Source organism: Sapajus apella, unplaced genomic scaffold, assembly GCF_009761245.1.
Source record: "Sapajus apella isolate SASKATOON/1434 unplaced genomic scaffold, GSC_monkey_1.0 scaffold6, whole genome shotgun sequence".
Classification (NCBI taxonomy): domain Eukaryota; kingdom Metazoa; phylum Chordata; class Mammalia; order Primates; family Cebidae; genus Sapajus; species Sapajus apella.
In genome coordinates, this window is record NW_022436946.1 from 66592820 (window position 1) to 66614283 (window position 21464).

General features: G+C 35.6%; 1 protein-coding gene across 3 annotated transcripts in view; it reads left to right on the top strand.

Moving 5' to 3' along the window:
• Positions 1-21464, top strand: part of IBTK (inhibitor of Bruton tyrosine kinase) — an 88244-nt gene that overhangs the window by 56457 nt on the left and 10323 nt on the right. For 2 of the 3 annotated variants that reach the window (XM_032275429.1, XM_032275428.1), the window contains exons 21-26: positions 164-276; positions 3965-4113; positions 5751-5914; positions 8542-8634; positions 9210-9353; positions 20223-20372. In XM_032275429.1, coding sequence (XP_032131320.1) covers positions 164-276; positions 3965-4113; positions 5751-5914; positions 8542-8634; positions 9210-9353; positions 20223-20372 — 813 coding nt within the window. The remainder of the gene's footprint in view (positions 1-163; positions 277-3964; positions 4114-5750; positions 5915-8541; positions 8635-9209; positions 9354-20222; positions 20373-21464) is intronic. The other variant, XM_032275431.1, reaches the window with a different exon arrangement.

Consider the following 21464-nt stretch of genomic DNA (forward strand, 5'->3'; position numbering starts at 1 on the left):
ATTCTTAACCTTAGTATAATAGAAAGTAAATACATAACTAATATCTGTAGGACTATCAAGTTTAAAGTATAAATGTAAAAAAAAGTAGCCGTTGGGTTAAATAAGTGCATTTATCTTAGTTACCTCCCTAAACTCTGCTGAAATTATGTTTGTTTTTTCCTAGGGAAACTATGTTCAAGAAGGCAAAAACAAAAGCTAAAAAGAAGCCACGAAAACGTTCAGATAGTTCTGGAGGTTATAACCTTTCAGATATTATTCAGAGTCCATCATCTACAGGTTCGTGGAAAATGAGCGTGTATTTCCAGTTCTAATCTTCTATGTCTCTATTCATATATGCCATGTGTTGGGGCTACTGAAATAGAAAACAGTCCTTATGGAAGTACCAAAAGTGATAGAGCATTATGATAAGTATTCCAATCGAAGTTTGCTCTGGGAGCACCAGAGGCACCCAAACAAGTCCTCTTAGAGGAAAGTAATGCTGAGCTGGGGCTTGAAGAATGAAGTTATCTAAGAAAAGGAGGCAGATAAATGTATTAAGCAAAGGACGCCATATTCCCAAGCTTAGTAACGAGAGAAAGAGTTGCACATTTCTTGTGCATACACTTCAGTATAGGAGATAGGTTGGATAGGGTCATATTTTGGAGAGTCTTATTTGTCAAACTGAGGAATTTGTTTTTTATTCTAAAGGCCATGGGTGGCTGCTGCTAAATTTTTAAAATAGGGTATGACTGGATGAGATTGGTTTTTAGAAAGATCACTCTTTCTTCGGGGGCATAAGGGTTTAGAGGTTGATAGAACATGACAGAGATAACTATTAACCATGTTGATTCAATTTAAATATGTCAGTGCTCCAAGTAAGATGCCATTCATGGCCGGGCGCGGTGGCTCAAGCCTGTAATCCCAGCAGTTTGGGAGGCCGAGGCGGGTGGATCACGAGGTCAAGAGATCAAGACCATCCTGGTCAACATGGTGAAACCCCGTCTCTACTAAAAATACAAAAAATTAGCCGGGCATGGTGGCGCATGCCTCTAGTCCCAGCTGCTCAGGAGGCTGAGGCAGGAGAATTGCCTGAACCCAGGAGACGGAGGTTGCGGTGAGCCGAGATCGCGCCATTGCACTCCAGCCTGGGTAACAAGAGCGAAACACCGTCTCAAAAAAAAAAAAAAAAAAAAAGATGCCATTCATATGCATAAGGGGTTTATAATCTGGTAGTAGAATATAAAATATATTTAGACATTATGTGAAAGTAATGTTAGAAAGTAAAGGCCAGGTTACATAGTTTTGCTAAAATATTTTTCCGAAGTTTTTTTGTTTTGAAAATATTTAACTTACTGAAAAGATGGAAGAAAAATACCGTGAATAGCTATGTACATTTTATTCAGATTTATTATTAACTTCTCATCATATTTGCATTTTCTTGCAGACTCTTTGTTGCTTGCTGTTTCTTCTTTCCTCCGTGTGTTACACACACACACACACACACACACACACACACACACACACACACTCGTTAATACAGAGACTTTAAAAAAAATTGTTCCACTTGGAATAAGTTGTAGACATGACACTTTTCCCCTGAATACTTGAATATGAATCTTTTTAGATGGGAATACTCTTCTACACAACCACAACCACAGTACCATTATCATACCTAAGATAGTTGATATTATTAGGGTTAACTAGTGTTACACTCCATATCCAGATTTTCCTAATTGTTTACAAATGTTTTTATGGTCTGTTTTGTTTTACCATTAACAAAAAAGGTAGTATTTTGTAAAGGTTCATATTATCTTTGCTTATTAGTATCTCTTTAGTTTCTTTTAACTAGTATAGTATCCTTGTACCTTTTTGTTTTTTGCTTTCTCTTTTCTGAAAGGTCAGGCTAATTGTGTTACAGACTGTCTCACATTCTAGATACATCTGATCTAGATTAAACTATATACATTTTAAATAGTTTCTTTAGATAAAACATGAAGTGTGACTATAAAATAATGAGACTGCAGTATGGCTTTCAGAAATGGTAGGTTATTCTTGTCTGTAGCACTAAGATATAACCTAGTACAGTTTCTACTAACAGTACTTCATAGTCAATCAGCCGTATACAAACAACTTTGAAAAATAGAAGAGTACATTTTTTTGTGTCCCTTTGGAAAAAAAAAGCTGTTAGGGAGGGCAAAGAAGAAGGATTTTTTGTTGTTGTTGTTACTGAGATGCTTCAGAAGGGCTTGATATGTTCACTAAAGCTCAAATGAATAATATCAAGAATAGTTTTAGATAACAATATAAAAAGGATAGATACTATGCCTAAAATTTATTTATGAAGCACTGGAAATGGCAATCAGAAGACCTAGAGGCATATCTTAGGATTTTTCTAAATTTAAAATTCTGTGATTTTGTGTTCTCTGCTGTATGAATTACCTTTAGTCTTTAGAAGGAGGCAAGGGTGGATTGATGAAGGATGAATAATGGATAGACAGTCTTGAAAGACAGTCACCTAAATGACTTACGGAAAAGCAGATATTTGGTTTGTTTTAAATAATGTTATGTTAGAATCTTAGAATTTCAGAGCTAGAAGAGACAAGAAATAATTTATGTTCCTTACTTTAAGGAAACAAATGCAGAAAACATAAGTGATTTGAAATAGTGACAAAAATAAAATTTGTTCTCCTCATTTCAGGTCCATGTTTTTCTGGTGTACTGTTTTTTTATGGCCAAGTTATCTGTAGTCAAAGATAACTGAAAGGTTAAATTTAACTGGATGCCAAAAAGACCTGTTAAGGAAGAAAATTTGAGGCCAATTCCATCAAAGAGGGTCGCATAAAAGCTTAACATTTGTGTTGATCTTAAACTTAGACAAACAACGTTCTGTGAAACTGTGTTTGGCCAGAAGTAATTGTTGGCCACATTAATCGTCTTTTTTGTTTTCCGGATTTATTTCTAACCTAACTGACTTTTGAGAGTATTCTAAAATTAGATGTATTCTCTTAGATGAAAATTTGCCAAAAAAATATAAAATATATTAAAAAATATAAAAATATTCAAAAAGATTGTGTGGAAAATAATATTTTAAATGTTCTTTCCAAATTGCAGTGATAACAATAAAAGAAACATTTAGCTTGTTAAGGTGATTTACTTTAAAGTGAACAACACTTATTTGAATGTATAGGAGATGGTAGGTTTTATTTTTAAATCAGTTATACACCTTTTAGTTACAATTTAGATAACATCTTTGTTTTATCTTATTTTGGTACTTCATCTAGATTCCAATAAATTTGAAATGTGTGGAAATGAACACCTGACTCTAAGCAAAAGTTTGAACCCGGATACCAGGTGTGGCATGGGGACAGGCATTTAGCTTGCCTAAGAGAAGAAATGTTATATAGATTTCACAACAACCCTCTTGCTTCAAGCGAGCTCTCAGTCACCAGAGATTTCAGGGAAAAACACTCTCAAACCAGCCACAGTCATCTTCTGCAGGAGCCTCTGCAGGAGCCAGCAGTCAGTGGCCAAGTAAGAGACAGAAAGGCCACGGGCTTCCTCCCACATAGAATGATGGGTGCAGGGACTGCTGTACCAAGAGGCAGATGAGAAAGGGAAAGGGGAGAGGTCTGGACTTTAATAATTTTGCCTTTCTTCTTTGTCTCTCATGAGGACAAGAATGTTTTCAATCACTTTTTAAAGCAGATCCCAAAGACCTATCTTTCTGAGGTTCATTACACAATTAGTATGTGTTTGTAATGAATAAAACTGTTGTTTTAGAATCTCTTCCATTTCAGTTTTTCACTTAAACTGATTTCTTTCTTCAGGTAATTTGAATTATTAAGTTTTTTGTACCATCAATATAATTTGAATGTTATTAAATCTAGGTAGATGAAAGCTTTTAGCGCTCTGTTTGGCTTTCTGAATGTAATGCATATATGTTTAATGCATGTGTGTTTATATTTCTTTTAATTTCATGTTTTAGGATTATTAAAGGCTGGTAAGACCAATTCTATGGAATCTCTTCCGGAGCTATTGACATCAGACTCTGAAGGAAGCTATGCAGGAGTGGGTAGTCCTAGAGATTTACAGTCTCCTGATTTCACAACAGGATTTCATTCAGATAAGATTGAGGTTTGTTTTTTAAAGCACTACCTCCTTACCTTCAGTTCTTAGGTTTATAGATAGCTTATCTTTAATATTTCCTTATTTTTGCTCTAGTTTTAAAACAGTCTCCAGGTTGGTATGTAAGAATCACACAATAGAGTGTTACTTTTCTTAAATTTGTATAGCATTTCTAGTTTTATAGATTTTAATGGCAATTTTGAGCACTTTATAGTGTTATTTCTAATCTTTCTGCAACTAAAATATAATGTTGATATAAAATATAACCTTATAGACATATTGAAAAAAATATTTTTAGCTAAATTATTGAAATTTATCTTGTGAAATGTCAGTTAGCATCAGTTAAAAATGGTTTTGAAAATAAGCCTACTTTCAGATTTCCCAGACTCTTTCCTCTAGGGTATTAACTGGAGCAAAACAATTTGGAAATGATTGAGTTCTTCTAGTCTAGCACAATAAGCTGCAGGATTCCTAGGCTGATCAACTCTGGGGAAGGCATTTCTTAGACACTCCTTAAAATTTGATTCCATAGTTGTTAACCTATTAGTGAAAAAATGTGTAACTTAATAGAGATAGAGTCACTTTTCCATAACTCCTACACATCCACAAAACATATTGGAACTTCTAGGAATTCATGAGACAACAGAAATTTACCCTTTTTAAAGTCTTCTGGTCATCAAGGATTGATTTGCTTCCTTTTTTTTTTTTTGAGACAGAGTCTTACTCTGGTTGCCCAGGCTGGAGTACAGTGGTATAGTATCAGCTCACTGCAGCTTTGATTTCCTGGCTCAGGTGATTCTCTCATCTCAGCCTCCAGAGTAGCTGGGATTACAGGCATGCACCACCACATCCAGCTAATTTTTTTGTAGTTTTAGCAGAGATGGGGTTTTGTCATGTTGCTCAGGCTGGTCTCAAACTTCTGGGCTCAAGCAATCCACCTACCTCAGCGTACTAGAGTGCCTGCATTATAGGCTTGAGCAACGGTGGCTGGCCAGGATTGATTTTTTGTTTTTTAAATGTAGGATAGAAGTTTGGGGCAATTTATATTCACACTAAGTTGGTCTGTAAGACAATTGAGGTTTAAAGGAAGGCTAAGGGCTTATTGTGAATGATTTGCAATAACAGAAGAATCTATCCTGGAAGTGGAAATACCATTTTAATAACTTCCTTGACCTGTTATAATAGTAATAGTTTTAGGGTTCCTTTTGAGATGTCAATATTATTTGACTTTAGTTTTATTCACCGTACTTTACATCAGAATGAATTATATGACATTTATAAAAAACTTTCATTTTGCTTCATACTCAAGCCATGGATATTAATTTTAAAATTACTGCTTTGTGTCTTATTGTACAAATTTTATATATTACGTTTACTATTTCTGTAGAGATTTAATACGCAAACTGGTTTCCCTAAAAATTATTCTCAAAGCTCATAATAATTCGGTTATAGTCAGTAATGTGATTTGAGAGTTGGCTAAGGCACAAAACTGTAGAAGAACATGATTTAAAAATACTAGATGGCTTATTGTCATAAGATTTTACTCTTCGTTATAATGTAACTAATATTTATTAAGTACCAGCTATGTGTTAGTTACTGTACTAGGTGCCTGTTAACCTTTTTCTATTTATTTTTTCTCTCCCCAGGCGAAAGTCAAACCATATGTTAATGGTACATCATCTGTGTATTCTAGGGAAGATTTAAAACCATGGGAAAAGTCACCAATACTTAAAATATCTGCTCCACAGCCCATTCCCAGTAACAGAATTGATACTACCAACTCTGCCAGTTGGGTTGCTGGTTCTTTCAGGTAGGATTTTCATTTTATTCTGTAACTGTTAATTTGAGAAATAATCGTTCATTTTTAATCTAATTAAAAATTACAATGGTGAACATTTAAGAAATATTAATATAAATTTCTCAGGCACAGAAAATTACCTAAATGCCTATAAATTGCTAACCAGCTATAACAGGCTTCCCCCTCAACCCCAGGCAAAATTTAGCTGCTTTTGTATTATCATCAATGAATAATAGCAAATATCATATTTTACATATATAGAGAGAGAAACTTAATATCGGAAGTTATTTCTTAGATAATATATATTGGTTAAAAATGCTACACAGGAAGGCCATTTTGTCAGTGATAGACTTTATCTCTTATAGCTTGTGAAGGGGTATTTAAAATTTCACAAAACATGTAACTATTCACAGTTAATTTTCAGAGGATATTAATTTGATGTTATTATATTGTCCTTTTAACTTGCCTATATTTTATATATATTTTTCTTTTATTTAGAAAAGTCAAATGAAGGCCGGGCGAGGTAGCTCATACCTGTAATCCTAGCACTTTGAGAGGCCAAGGTGGGCAGATTGCCTGAGCTCAGGACTTCGAGACCAGCCTGGGCAACATAGTGAAACCCCATCTCTACTAAAGTATAAAAAACTATCCAGGCCTGGTGGTGTGCACTTGTAATCCCAGCTACTCGGGAGGCTGAGGTGGAAGAATCGTTTGAACCCAGGAGGCGGAGGTTGCAGTGAGCCTAGATTGTGCCACTGCATTCCAGCCTGGGTGACAGAGCAAGACTCCATCTCAAAAAAAGAAAAAAGAAAAGTCAAATGAAAGAGTAGATATAATTAGAATGTAGTGTTCTTTCAAAACATTTGAGCTTGTGCTTCATGTTTATATGCCTGCTATGGTTGATAAGGTCTAAAACTGTTAATTGACTTATGGATTATATTATCATCTGGACTGTTTATGTAATTCTTTTGAAATAGGCCATGTTTTGCAGAGTTGGAACAAAGATTATGATGTTCCATTTTACGTGCTTCATGGTTTAAAGTTTAGTTCAGAAATTGCTTCAATTTTTTTTTTGCCTAAGCACCCTTGTTAGTGCATATTTAATATGCGGGAACACCTGGAAGCATCTTCTGATTGCTAATGTTAGGATATTTTGTTAAACATATTTTTAAAATAGCTTGGTAGCAAAAGATAGATTGGCTATTTTGGTATTATGCTCAGTGACAAAAAGCTTAGCAATATGCAATAAACATTCTCAATATTAACATATACACAAACATTTCTACATTCCTTCTGAAGTATTTCCTAGTGTACATAATAAGTAGAATTTCTTTTTGATGAAAAAGAAGTGCAGGAAACAGGTTTACCCTTTAATGCGAAATAATATGACTTTTTTTGTTGTTTTTTTGAGATGGAGCCTCTCTCTGTTGCCCAGGCTGGAGTGCAGTGGCACAATCTTGGCTCATTGCAATCTCCGCCTCCCGGGTTCAAGTGATTCTCCTGCCACAACCTCCCGAGTAGCTGGGAGTACAGGCACGTGTAACTGTGCCTGGCAAATGTTTGTATTTTTATTAGAGACGGCGTTTCACCATGTTGGCCAGACTGGTCTCAAACTCTTTGGCCAGACTGGTTTGGAACTCTTGACCTCATGATCCACCTGCCTTGACCTACCAAAGTTCTGGGACTACAGCAAGCGCCACTGCACCTGACTGACCTATTTTTATCCGTAGTGTAGATTTCATTTAGGTAAAAAATCATGTATTTCTTTTTTTTTTTTTTGATGTGGAGTTTTGCCCTTGTTGCCCACATTGTAGTGCAGTGGTGTAATCTCAGCTCACTGCAACCTCTGCCTCCTAGGTTGAAGCAATTCTCCTGCCTCACCCCCCTGAGTATCTGGGATTACAGGCACCTGCCACCACTCCCAACTAATTTTTGTATTTTTGGTAGTGGTGGGGTTTCACTGTGTTTGCCAGGCTGGTCTTGAACTCCTGACCTTAGTTGATTCACCCACCTTGGCCTCCCAAAGTGCTGGGATTACAAGTGTGAGCCACCATGCTTGGCCAGAAATCATCTAATTCTAAAGAGAGTAGAATTTTTTCCTTATGGTATAACTCCCTCTGGTGGGTCTCCAATATTGTTTAGTATCCCCCAATTTTTCTGTTAAATGTTTGTTTTTGTTAATATTAAACAGCAGTATGAGTTTTGTTCATTAAAAATAGAAAGAGAAGAATGTAATTTTCAAGCCTTATTATTCAACCTAAAGGTAAGAATTTAATTAGAACTTTGGTGAGTTCTGCCTGATTTAGTTAAGAATCTTTCTATTGCTTCACTTAAAAAAAAGTTTTCTTTAATATAGGAATTTCAGTTATATCATAACATGACTTTGGATACATATTAGCTGTTATATGTGCTATATCACTTAACATTATGACTTTGGATATATATTAGTTGATATTTATATATGTGTATATTAAAGTAGCTTTTACTCAAAAATCCTTTTTGAAGTTGGCCCACAGCTGATAACTCTAAACTATACTCTTATAATTAATCTTACATATCACTTGTAGTTTCAGTGAAGATGGGGGTTGAGCTTTATAGGTAAATGAATACTTTGCAAAGTAACCTTTTATGTCTTTTAGTCCCGTCAGCCCTCCTGTTGTGGATCTCAGAACCATCATGGAAACAGAAGAAAGTAGACAAAAATGTAGAGCTACACCAAAGTCAAATTTAGGGTTGGTTAAAAAAATTATAAAAGATCATATCATGTTATATTTTTACCCTGAGAATTGGAAAGACTTATTGCATGTTTCCCTTTTTTCTTTCTGCATTTGATATTATGGTTAATTATATATCCTTTTCTGGGCAATTTAGTCTGATAATATTATTTCTTAATTATGTTCTAAAGATAGAGTTGAGTTGATAGGCCAGCTCTTGTAGAATACAGTATTACATCCCAGAAACCTGGCTCTAAAATGATCATTGTGGAGTATTGGCTATGAAAGCCAAAGAGTTAAGGCTTGTGGTGCAAGTTCTCCTTGAAATTGATGATATGTTGGAGGTCTCATATGTAGCTATTGCTTGATCTTTGTTAGTATAAACTGATATTTTCATTGTTGAAATTTGTGAGCATTTTAATGCAATAATGGTAAAATAACGTCAAATAAATAGAAAACATTATTATTACCAGTAACCTTTATAAAGCAGAAATTAATGTTAATTGACTTAATTTCTAGCAAAATGATTTCTCATGGAGTTAAACTTTCTCAGAAGAAACCACTGAAACTAATTGGTTTCATTTAATTTCTAGCAAAACAGTCTCTCATGGAGTTAAACTTTCTCAGAAGCAACGAAAAATGATTGCATTGACTTCCAAGGAAAACAATTCAGGAATTAATAGCATGGAAACAGTTTTAACCACTCCTTCAAAAGCCCCCAAGCCAGTGAATGCATGGTATGCTCTTATTTTTATTAAAATTAATATAGATCTGTACATTCATTTTTAAGGTAGCTATTGACTTTTGAGTTCCTTCCCAACCCCAGTATTTCTAAAGTCTTTTCAAATATTTCATCTCCCCTTTTGCTTTTAAGTTAAAAACTGGAACTTGGGAAACAAAGACTTTTTTTGTTGTTATTTTCTTTTGATTTGGGGTGTTTTGACTTACACAACATGATGACATACATCATCATACACATCCAACTGTGGATATATTTTTCATATATAGATAGAATTTCTTCTTGATATTCTAATTAGATTTTCTTGTTAAAATGATTTAAAATTTAATTTATTTTTATTTTTTATAAGAAATTATTTCAGACATATATAAAAATATAATTTTATTTATGCTATGCTAATTTTTTGTCCTTTTGCATGCTCCATAAATATCTTTGCATGGTTATAAACATAGTTTGTTCTTTTTCACTTTTTAAAACACTGCTCTTAACATTGTGTTTACATTTTCTCCATTAGAATTTACACGTAGAGGTAACATTAATCGGAATACTCTCCAAAGTATTCAGAATATAATTTTGAGATATGTAGAACAGGTTGTACTCCAGCTTTTCTTCCATCCTTCCTTTTCTTGGTATTTTAAAATATCTGGAAACCAATACCGGAGAAGTACACGAAGAGTGTGAAGGCTTATGAAAAGATCAGTAGAACTCTCTTTCTCTCACAATGCTTGGAGAGGATCTTGGCAGCTACCCATGGTTTAGGGGAATCCCTTCAGTATTTCTAAGGCCACATTATTTTGTTTGTAAGAAGGAATATTTTTCTCAGTTAAAATGTTAATTATTCTGAAGAAAGTGGCAAATAATTTTATTCTAAGCGTTGCCAATGGAACTAAATCAGGGCCTGTTATGGCTACTAATAGGTCCAAAATATGGTCACTGAAAAAGAAAGTAAAATAAGAGGTAGGAACACCCAAGCGAAAGAGAAAAGAGGGTAAAACTTGAGAGGATGAGCTTACCAGAATTTTAAAATTTATCAGTATTTGTTACCTTCTAAATGTAAGGGATTACACTAGTTTCTGATGATAAGGCAATAAATAAGACAGATTTGGCCATTACCATGGTATGGTTTATGGTGTGGCTACTGCAACACTGAGTTGTGCTTTCCCTAAACAAAAGTATGGAAAGACCAAAAAGGGGGAAAAGTTATTGGAACAACTGTCAAGTACTAAATTGATGTTTGAGAGAATTAAGCTCATGACAAAACTTCCTTGGGCATGGTAATATAGCTGTAACCATGGCATCAATCACTTTCCTTAAGCAAAAAGTAAATGAGTGAAAGTTGTTTCATTTAGTGTTTTGGAGGCGTATTCCTTAGAGTCCTGTGTTCTTTTGTGATCTGAATAGGGTCTTTTCCAGGCGTGCTGAATATCTGTCGTCTTGAGATTTTCTTTAACTGTCATCTTGCAGATTTTCTTCCCTTCTCTCCAGTGTTTGAGCCCGTTTTCTTGATCCTGTGGCTTTCTCTTTCTTGATACACTCCTTGTTTTGATGTAGCACAATTCTAGTAGGTTTCTGATAAAGGATGTATAGGACATCTTTTTGGAGCTTGTATATTCATGAAAAGGTTTTTATTCTAGCCTTCATTATTGACTGATAGATGAGAACAGGATCTAAATTGGAAATCATTTGGAGAATTTATTCAGTGTCATTTAATTCCTAAATCTTCTTATGTTACCTCTTTTTTCTTCTCCACCTTTTTTTTTCCCTCAAAGTTTATAGGGTCTTTTTTTTTTTTTATGTCTACTGTTCTGAAATTTTACAGTAATGTATCATAATACTGGTGTTTTTTCATACATGCTGGATACTTGGGCTCTTTTAATTGGCAACAGCATGTCTTTAAATTCTAGGAAAATCCTGTGTAATGCTAATATTACCTTGATACTTTTCCTCTTCACTGTTTTCTCTACAAATCACGTTAGTCAGATACTGGTCCTCCTGGGCTTCTTTAAATTTTTTACTTTTTATATTTATGAGATGGAGTCTTACTCTATTGTTCAGGTTTGAGTGCAGTGGTGCGATCTCAGTTCACTGCAACCTCTGCCTCCCAGGTTCAAGCGATTCTTCTGCCTCAGCCTCCTGAATAGTTGGGATTACAGGTGCTCACCACCACACCCAGCTAATTTTTGTATTTTCAGTAGAAACATGGTTTCACCATGTTGGCCAGGCTGTTCTCGAACTCCTGACCTCAAGTGATCTGCCTCCCTCAGCCTCACAAAGTACTGGAATTACAGGTGTGAGGCACCACACTTTTTCTTTTCTATTGTCCACGTATATGCCTTCCAATTCTACTTTCTGGAACATTTGCGTGATTTTGTTTCAACCATTAAAATCCTTCTCAAGAGTTTCATTTGTTGTTGATACCTTTTTCTGTAGTATGCCCTTTAACATTTTGATGTTGAAGAGCTCTGTACTCTGTAGGCATTTTCACTCTTTAGTATATACCCAACAGAAATGTATGCACTGATGTACTGCACAACATGTATAAGAATGTTGATAATGTGTTGTTTGTAGTAGCCCAAACCAAAAACAATCTAGATGTCTATTAGCAGTAAATGGATAAATTAGTTTATTTTTATAGTAGAATACTACACAGTAATGAAAAGGAATAAATCATGACTAAATACAATAGTGTGGATGAATCTTACCAATATGATACTGAACAAAATAAACCAATCAACCAAAAGAAAGAAAGCTAAAAATACCCATTGATTTACAACCATGTTTTATTCATTCTTCTCTATATATGTTTTATTTTAATTCATTTTGTCAGTTTATTGATTGATTGCTTTTAAGTGCTGATTGGAAGCTGTGTGTGCCTGTGTGGTGCAAGTAGACTGATAGGTGTGACTGTAGGGTAACCTATCAGTTTCTTAGGGACCCCCGAATCCTCCCATATGTTGGTTATCTCCATATCTTTTCTCCTTGGTCTCTTTAGTTTCAGTTTTTCTAAAGAGCAGCCTTTTAATTTTTTTTGCTTATGAGGTGTACATTTGGTGCTGGCATTCTGGAACCTTAAGTCTCGGGGTAGGCAGGTTAGAACTGGGACTGAACTTGTCACCATTTGTAAAAGGTTTTCACATTTAGTTTATAGACTTTGTATACAACAGTTCACTCCTGCCTTCCTCTATTACTAGTGACTTTGAATCAAATTTTCCTTCTGCAAAATAAAGGAGATGTAGTCATGTGACCACAGGGAGATAAGGAGTACATCTGGCACCCTCAACCCCTCCTTAAATAAACTAGAGCAATTTTCACATTTTCATCCTCATGTCGACTTCTCTGTCTCCAGTATATGCCTGTTTCCAGAGTTCTGAGCTTCCTTCCCTGCCACCACCCACCTGATGACTGTTAAGTTTTCTTTACATCCGCTCTGCGTTATATAGTTTTATCGTTCCATCTCTTTTGCTATAATTCAAAAATGTGTTGCTATTTTTAGTCTGCCATTGTCTTAATATCTTACTGTTTTTGCTCTTGTGGGTTTATACCTTTCTTATTACTTTGCTTTACATGTTAGGAATTCAGAGGAAGGTATTCAGGTAGTCATTTTCTGAAACTTCTGACTAACTTTCAAATATAGGAAAAATTTTTCCTTAGTAATTATTAGCAACATGAACTTAGAGTGCCACATTGAAGGGACTATCTAAATTTTAAAAGGAGTTTATTATGGCATATTAAGGAGAATTTTAGAAACATGGGAAGAAATACACCATAAATTTTGACCAAAAACATAGTGTATTTTTCTTTGAAAAGAATTTGATAATTATCTGGCTGGGAATGATGGCTCATGCCTATAATCCAAGCACTTTGGGAGGCCAAGGCAGGCAAATCACCTGAGGTCAGGAGTTTGAGACCAGCCTGGCCGACATGGCAAAACCCCATCTCTACTAAAAATACAAAAATTATCTGGGTATGGTGATGCGTGCCTGTAATCCCAGCTACTTGGGAGGCTGAGGCAAGAGAATCGCTTGAACCTAGGAGGTAGAGTTTGCAGTGAGCTGAGATCATGCCACCATACTCCAGCTTGGGTGACAGAGGAAGACTCCTTCTCCAAAAAAAAAAAAAAAAAAAGAATTTGATATTTGTCAAATATAAGTGATATTTGTTATACATTTGTTTTATAAAAACATGGTTGGAAAACTTAAGTACAAACTTGAGTAATGAGTTTTATGTATCTTAGGACACCAAGAAAATTTTTTAACTGATTATATATAATTTAGATAATTATAGATATTCTGAATTTTTGAGAATTATAGCTATTCTGAATTATTATCATCAAGGTGAGAGGTATCTGAATTGTCTACAGTTAGTAATTTATGCTCTTTTTAAGGCTTCTTAAAACTGTATGTGCATACTTTGGAATACTGCAGGTTCAATTCCAGACTACCTCAATAAAGCAAACATCGCAATAAAGTGAGTCACAGGAAATTTTTGGTTTCCTGGTGCCTATGAAAGTAATGTTTATACTATACTGTAGTTTGTTAAGTGTGCGATGGCATAATATTTACAAAAAAACCATACCTTAATGTAAAAATACTTTATTGCCAAAAAATGCTGGTGATCATCTGAGGCTTCAGCGAATCATAATCTTTTTATGGTGGAGGATCTTGCCTTGATGTTGATGACTGATGACTGATCAGGGTGGTACTTTTGTCAGTTAGCTTAATTCTTTCTAGCTTTTGATTTAAAGTGAGAGACGTGTGACTTTTCCTTTCACTTGAACACTTAGAAGCCATTGTAGGGTTGTTAGTTGGTCTAGTTTCAATATTGTTGTTTCTTAGGAAATAGGGAGACTTAAGAAGGAGGAGAGAGAGGGGAGAACTGCCAATTGGTGTAACAGAAAACAAACATTTATTGATTAAGCTTGCCAACTTGTCTGGATGTGGCTCATGGTGCTCCAAAACAATAATAATAGTAACATCAAAGATCACCATAACAGATATGATAATAATGAAAAAGTTTGAAATATCAGGAGAATTACCAAAATGTGGCACAGAGACACAAAGTGAGCATGTATTGTTAGAAAAATGGCACTGATAGACTTGCTCCTTGCAGGGTTGCCACAAACCTTCATCCTGTTTAAAAACACAGAAACTATGAAGTACAATAAAGCAAAGCACTTTAGTATAAATTGAAATTACTATTAGTAAATCGTTGAATAATTTTCTTTCTTGAATTCTTAGAAGGCTAAAAAGTATTTTAACCCAAACTCTAGATACAACATTAATTACTGAGTGAATATAATGTGATATAATTTTTCATGTGATTACAAAATTATGAGATAACCACCACATAATTCAGTATATCACTTGAATTTTAATCAGATACACATAGAATATAAATACTTGTAATATATGCTTGAAGTAAAAATGGAATAGATTATTTTCCTGAGAACATCTCTCATATGCATTGGCTTTTTAAAAAATTGGAACTTTTTTTGTTTTTGAGACAGGGTCTCATTCTGTGGCTGCAGCTGGAGTGCAGTGGTGCATTCTCAGCTGGCTGCATCCTTGACCTCCTGGGCTCAAGCCATCCTCCCATCTCAGCCTCCTGAGTAGCTGGGATCACAGGTTTGCATCACCATGCTCAGCTAATTTTTTATTTGTTGTAGAGATGGGTCTTCCTGTGTATCCCTGGCTGGTCTTGAACTCCTGGGCTCAAGCAGTCCTCTTGCCTTGACTTCCCAAAGTGTTGGGATTACAGGCATGAATCACTGTTCATGGCTGACTTTAACATTTTTTTTTCTTTGAGACAGAGTTTCACCCTTGTTGTCCAGGCTGTAGTGCAATGGCATGATCTCAGCTCACTGCAACCTCCACCTCCCGGGCAAGTGATTTTCCTGCCTGAGCCTCCTGAGTAGCTGGGATTGCAGGCACGTGGCACCATGCCTGACTAATTTTGTATTTTTAGTAGAGACAGGATTTCTCCATGTTGGTCAGGCTGGTCTCGAACTCCAGACCTTAGGTGATCTGCCCGCCTCGGCCTCCCACACAGAGGTGGGCCAACACACCCAGCCTAAAGTTAACATTTTAATCAGATTTACAGAGTGTATTCATGACTGTGGTAATTTATCTGTGATTTGTTTGTTCTGAGATGGAGTCTTGCTCTGTTGCCCAGGCTGGAATGCCATGGTGCAATGGCAATTCTCCTGCCACAGCGTCCTGAGTAGCTGGGATTACAGGTACACACCACCATGCCTGGCTAATTTTTATATTTTTAGTAGACATGGGGTTTCACTATGTTGGCCAGGCTGGTCTTGAACGCTGCTGCAGCCTCTGGAGTAGCTGGGATTACAGGCGCACACCGTCATGCCCAGCTAATTTTTGTATTTTTGGTAGAGATGAGGTTTTACCACGTTGGCCAGGCTGGTCTCAAACTCCTGACCTCGTGATCCACCCACCTCAGCCTCCCAAAGTGCTGGGATTACAGGCATGAGCCACTACGACCGGCTGATTTATCTGCCTTTTAAAATCATTCTTAAAGATACATCATCATCTGAAGTATCATCTAATGAGATTTTATTTTTATTTCTTCAAAAGATTTTTAAAAATATGTTTATGTTAATATTAAGGTAAATGTGCAGTTCATTAGCAAATCACAAGTTAACACTCTAAATATTACATGTGGTTTTGGTAGGATTTTCACTACTTTGTTCACACATTCATTCACCTCGTCTGTACAATTCCCAGTGTATAGTTGTACTCTTGCTGCTGGCAGTTAGGTGTGGCAATGGAAAGAATTAAAGATAACTGGATTTTTGCATTAGATTGAAGTTCTAACCAGGAGAATTTTAAATGTAATGTGAAAACACTATTTATGGGATTTGACTAAAATTAAATGTTTTACTTGGAGAAATAATAGAACATTTCTCACCAGTCATCTTCGGTGGAAGAATACATAGTCTTTGCGGCCTGGCTTGATGTTTGAATGTAAATTCTTTAAAATTCCATTTAGAGCTAACACAATCAATATTAAACAGTTTCAGTTAGTTAACATTTTAAAGCTAAAAATATTATTCTTTAAAGCAAAATTACAGTGCTGCTTTAGCTGAGGAACAAAATTCTGGTTAATTTTTATGTAGGTACAAATGTCTAAAATCCTTCTCCATAAATTTTCTGTTGCTGTTAAGGTGGAAAATAGCTGGAGCTTGTGAGTTAGGAAAGTAAAATTGTGGGATATCAGACACTTTCAAATTATGGCATAGTCAGTGGAAAGAACAATAGAACATATTTGAAGAAATCTGTTTGTCAATCCTTATGCCAGTATCACATGGTCTTAGTTCATTTTGTGCTGCTGTAACAGAGTACCACAGACTAGGGAATTTATAATGAACAGATGTTTATTGGCCCACAGCTCTAGAGGCTGGGATGTCTAATATCAAGGTGCCAGCACCTGGCAGGAGCCTTGTTACTGCTTCGTAGTATAGTGGAAGGTATCATCTGCCAGAAGGGTGACAGAGAGCCAAAAGGGTTAACCACTGTTAGTGATAATAGCATTAGTCAGTTTGTGAGGCACTCTCATAAACACCTCTTAAAGATCTTATCTCTCCATACCATCACAGTGACAATTACATTTCAACATGAGTTTTGGAGGCAATGCATTCAGACCTAGTATACACTATCCTGATTACTATAAATGGTTTTGTCTTCTTCCAACTTTTCATGGTTTTTTTTTTTTTTTTTAAAGAATGCTTTGACTAATCTGGAATTTTTTATTCTCATATAAATTTTAGAATCTGTTTGTCAATTTCTGCAATTAAAAAACCTGGGTGAGATTAATTCAATTTTAAAAATAGATACAGTGTACATAGATTTTCTGTTACCTTCAGTAATTTGGTTTTTTAAAAGAGACACTTCTCTATTCCATGTAAATTATCAAATTTATTTGTGTTGGTTATAACATCTTTTTCTTTTTTCTCTGTTTTTTCATTTTTTTCTTTTTATTTTATTTTTATGCTTTAAGTTCTGGGGTACATGTGTAGATCATGCAGGATTGTTACATAGGTGTACGCATGCCATGGTGGTTTGCTGCATCCATCCACCGTCACCTACATTAGGTGTTTCTCCTGATGTTATCCCTCCCCAATCTCCCCACTCTCTGCTATTCCTCCCCTAGTTCCCCCAGCCCCCAGCAGACCCCAGTGTATGATGTTCCCCTCCCTGTGTCCGTATGTTCTCATTGTTCAACACTCACTTATGAGTGAGAACGTGAGGTGTTTAGTTTTCTGTTCTTGTGTGACTTTGCTGAGAATGATGTTTTCCAGTTTCATTTATGTCCTGGCAAAGGACATGAACTCATCCTTTTTTTGGCTGCATAGTATCCCATGGTACATATGTGCCACATTGTCTTTATCCAGTCTATCATTGATGGGCATTTGGGTTGGTTCCAGGTCTTTGCTATTGTAAACAGTGGCGCAATGAACATATGTGTGCATATGTCTTTATAATAGAACGATTTATAATCCTTTGGGTATGTACCCAGTAATGGAATTGCTGGGTCAAATGGTATTTCTATTTCTAGATCCTTGAAGAATTGCCACACTGTCTTCCACATGGTTGAACTAATTTACACTCCCACCAACAGTCTAAAAACGTTCCTATTTCTCTACATCCTCTCCAGCATCTGTTGTCTCCAGATTTTTTAATGATTGCCATTCTAACTGGCATGAGATTGTATCTCAATGCGGTTTTGATTTGCATTTCTCTATTGATCAGTAATGATGAGCGTTTTTTCATATGTTTGTTGGCCATGTAAGTGTCTTCTTTTGAAAAGTTTCTGTTCATATCCTCCACCCACTTTTGGATGGGCTTGTTTTTTTCTTGTAAATTTGTTTAAGTTCTTTGTAGATTCTGGATATTAGCCCTTTGTCAGATGGGTAGATTGCAGAAATTTTTTCCCATTCTGTTGGTTGTGGGTTCACTCTAATGATTGTTTCTTTTGCTGTGCAGAAGCTCTTGAGTTTAATTAGATCTCATTTGTCTTGTCTTTTGTTGCCAGTGCTTTTGTTGTGTTAGTCATGAAGTCTTTGTCTATGCCTATGTCCTGAATGGTATTGCATAGGTTTTCTTCTAGGGTTTTTATGGTGTTAGGTCTTATTTATTTATTTATTTTTAAATTTATTTATTTAACTTTAGGTGCATACTATATCTGGCATTTCTCCCCATGTTATCCCTCCCCACCCTCCCCACACCCCACTGTCTCTCCCCTACCCCCCTCAACTGCCCCCAGTGTGTGATACTCCTCTCCCTGAGTCCAGGTGTTCTCACTGTTCAACACCCACCTATGAGTGAATCGGGAGTTAATTTCTTTATAAGGTGTAAGCTTGGGATCTAGTTTCAGCTTTTGGCACATGACTAGCCACTTTTCCCAACTTGTTCTGTCACCCAGGCTGAAATGCAGTGGCCCAATCTCGGCTAACTGCAACCTCTACCTCCCAGGTTCAAGCAATTCTCATGCCTCAGCTTCCTGAGGAGCTGGGATTACAGGCATGTGCCACCATACCTAGCTAATTTTTGTATTTTTAGTAGAAACAGAGTTTCACCATGTTGGCCAGGTTGGTCTTAAACTCCTGGGCTCAAGTGATCTACCTGCTTGGTCTCCCAAAGTGCTGGGATTACAGGCATGAGCCATTTTACCCGGCCCTATAAGATTTCTTTGTTAGCCTCTTAATTTCTGTACTGTCTTGTTTTAGTTATCTATTGCTTCATAACAGATTATCAACAGCTTAAAACAACCAGCGTTTATTATCATAATTCCTTTAGGTCTGGAATCTTAGCTGAATACCTCTGACTTAGGATCTTCCACAGTGACACAGTCAAGGTTTGGCCAGGGCTATAGTCATTTCAAGGCATGACTTGAAGAGGATCTACTTTCAAGATTAATGACATAGATATAGAATTCTGGTTGACGTATTTTACCTCTTTCATCATATTAAAGATTCCTTTCTACTGTCTTTTGGGCTTCATTGTTTCAAATAATACACTACTCATTTTCATTCTCTGTTGTGTTTTTATGGCTGCTTTCAAGATTTTCCGTTTAGCTTTGGTTTTCAGCTGTTTATTATGTGCCTAAGTATAGTTTTCTTTGTTTTATCCTTTTTGGGGTTTACCAAAATTCTGGAATCTTTACATCTTATATCAAATTTGGGAACATTTTAGCCATTGTTTCTTTTGGTCTCCTGTCTCTCTTTTCTTTATTTCTATGACTTCAGTTACACATATGGCAGACCTTTTGATTTTATCTTATAACTCACTATGGGATAATTTTCTTCAACTTCTCCTTTTTGTTTTTCAGATTCAAGTTGGTTTATCTTCAAGTTTACTGACTCAATCTATATAGTGAATTTTAAAAAATAAAAAATTCTTGAATTTTCATTTTGTTATTTTTTTAATAGTTTCTTTTGCTGAGCTTACCTATTTTTAAATTCATCCTGAGCTTTTGTCGTTGTTATCTGATGCATAATTATAATAGCTATTTTAATATTACTGCTTATTTTAACATCTGGGTTATCTCTAGACTTGGTCTTCGTTGATTGCTTTTTCTTATTCCATAGTTTCAGATATTTCACAATTGGCAGCAAGAATCCAACTTCACATTGAAAACTATAATTACATATTGTAAACTTTTTAGTATACGTTCTCTTATTGTTCACTTATAACTTCCAGCAGTGCCCTTTTACAAAATGGATGTTTTTTTTTAAAATTTTTCTTTATTCTTTTTTTCTCCTTTTCTTCCCCTTTTTTCTTCCTCTAACATAAATCATAGGAAACAAACAAAATGGATGTCTTAACATGATCTTTGCTTTCTTTTACAGGGCATCTCCTCTACATTCAGTTTCATCCAAGTCATTCCGGGATTTCTTACTAGAAGAAAAAAAGTCTGTTACTAGTCATAGTTCAGGCGATCATGTCAAAAAAGTTTGTTTTAAAGGAATTAAAAATTCTCAGGCATCAAAAATTGTCAGGTAATAAAACAAAACTAACACATTTTCTACCTTAAGATATTCTATAGTGGTTTTATGTTCTGAAATAATCTTTAAAACTTTATGAGGCAGATTTTTGTACATTTATGAGGCAGATTTTGTACTCTTACATTCAGAATGAAATTAGCATGTTTAAATTCCTTCCCCACTTTAAAACATTGAAATAGTTATTGAGATATAATTGACTTAAAATCAGTTGCATCTATTTAAAGTATACAATCTGTAGTTTCAGCATATATATAATCCTATGATACCACCACAACATTCAAGGTAGTGAGCAGAAGCATAATTTTCAGATGTTTCCTCATGTCCCTTTCTAATCCATTCCTCTCTTCCTTCTGTTCCCCCTCCCAAGCAGCTACTAATCTGTCAATACAGACTAGCTTGCACGTTTTAAAAGAGTTTTATGTCAGTGGGGTCATGCAGTATGTACCTGTCGTAAAATCTGTCTTCTTTTACTTAGCATAATTGTTTTGAGATTTGTTTAAGCTGTTATGTGTATCCATTGATTCTCTTTCATTGCTGAATAGTATTTCATTGTATGGGTATAGCACAGTCAGTTTATCCATGCACCTGTTGATGGACCTTTAGGTATTTGCAGTTTTTTCTCTAGCTATTTTTTAATTTTAATTTTCATGAAACTAGAGATGGGGTCTCATTTTGTTGCCCAGGCTGGTCTTGAACTCCTAGCCCCAAGTAATCCCCCCACCTCTGCCTCTCAAAGTGCTAGGATTACAGGCATGATCCGCCATACCTGGCCTAGGTGTTTTTGCTAGTGTTTTAGAAAGTCCAATGTATTTAAAAAAAAGTTTCATATTTTAAATGCCTCCATGAAACATCAAAATCTATCCATAATTTAAAAGACTGGGTCTCGCTCTGTTACCCATGCCAGAGTGCAGTGGTCCAATCACAGTTCACTGAAAATGAGCTGTGATTGGACCACTGCACTCTAGCATGGGTAACAGAGTGGGACTTGGTCTCAAACAAAACAGAACAAAATAAGAAATACTACATCCAATTCAAGTGCATCAAACAGATAATATAAACTTTTCTGACTGAAGCAAGGAGAGGGCA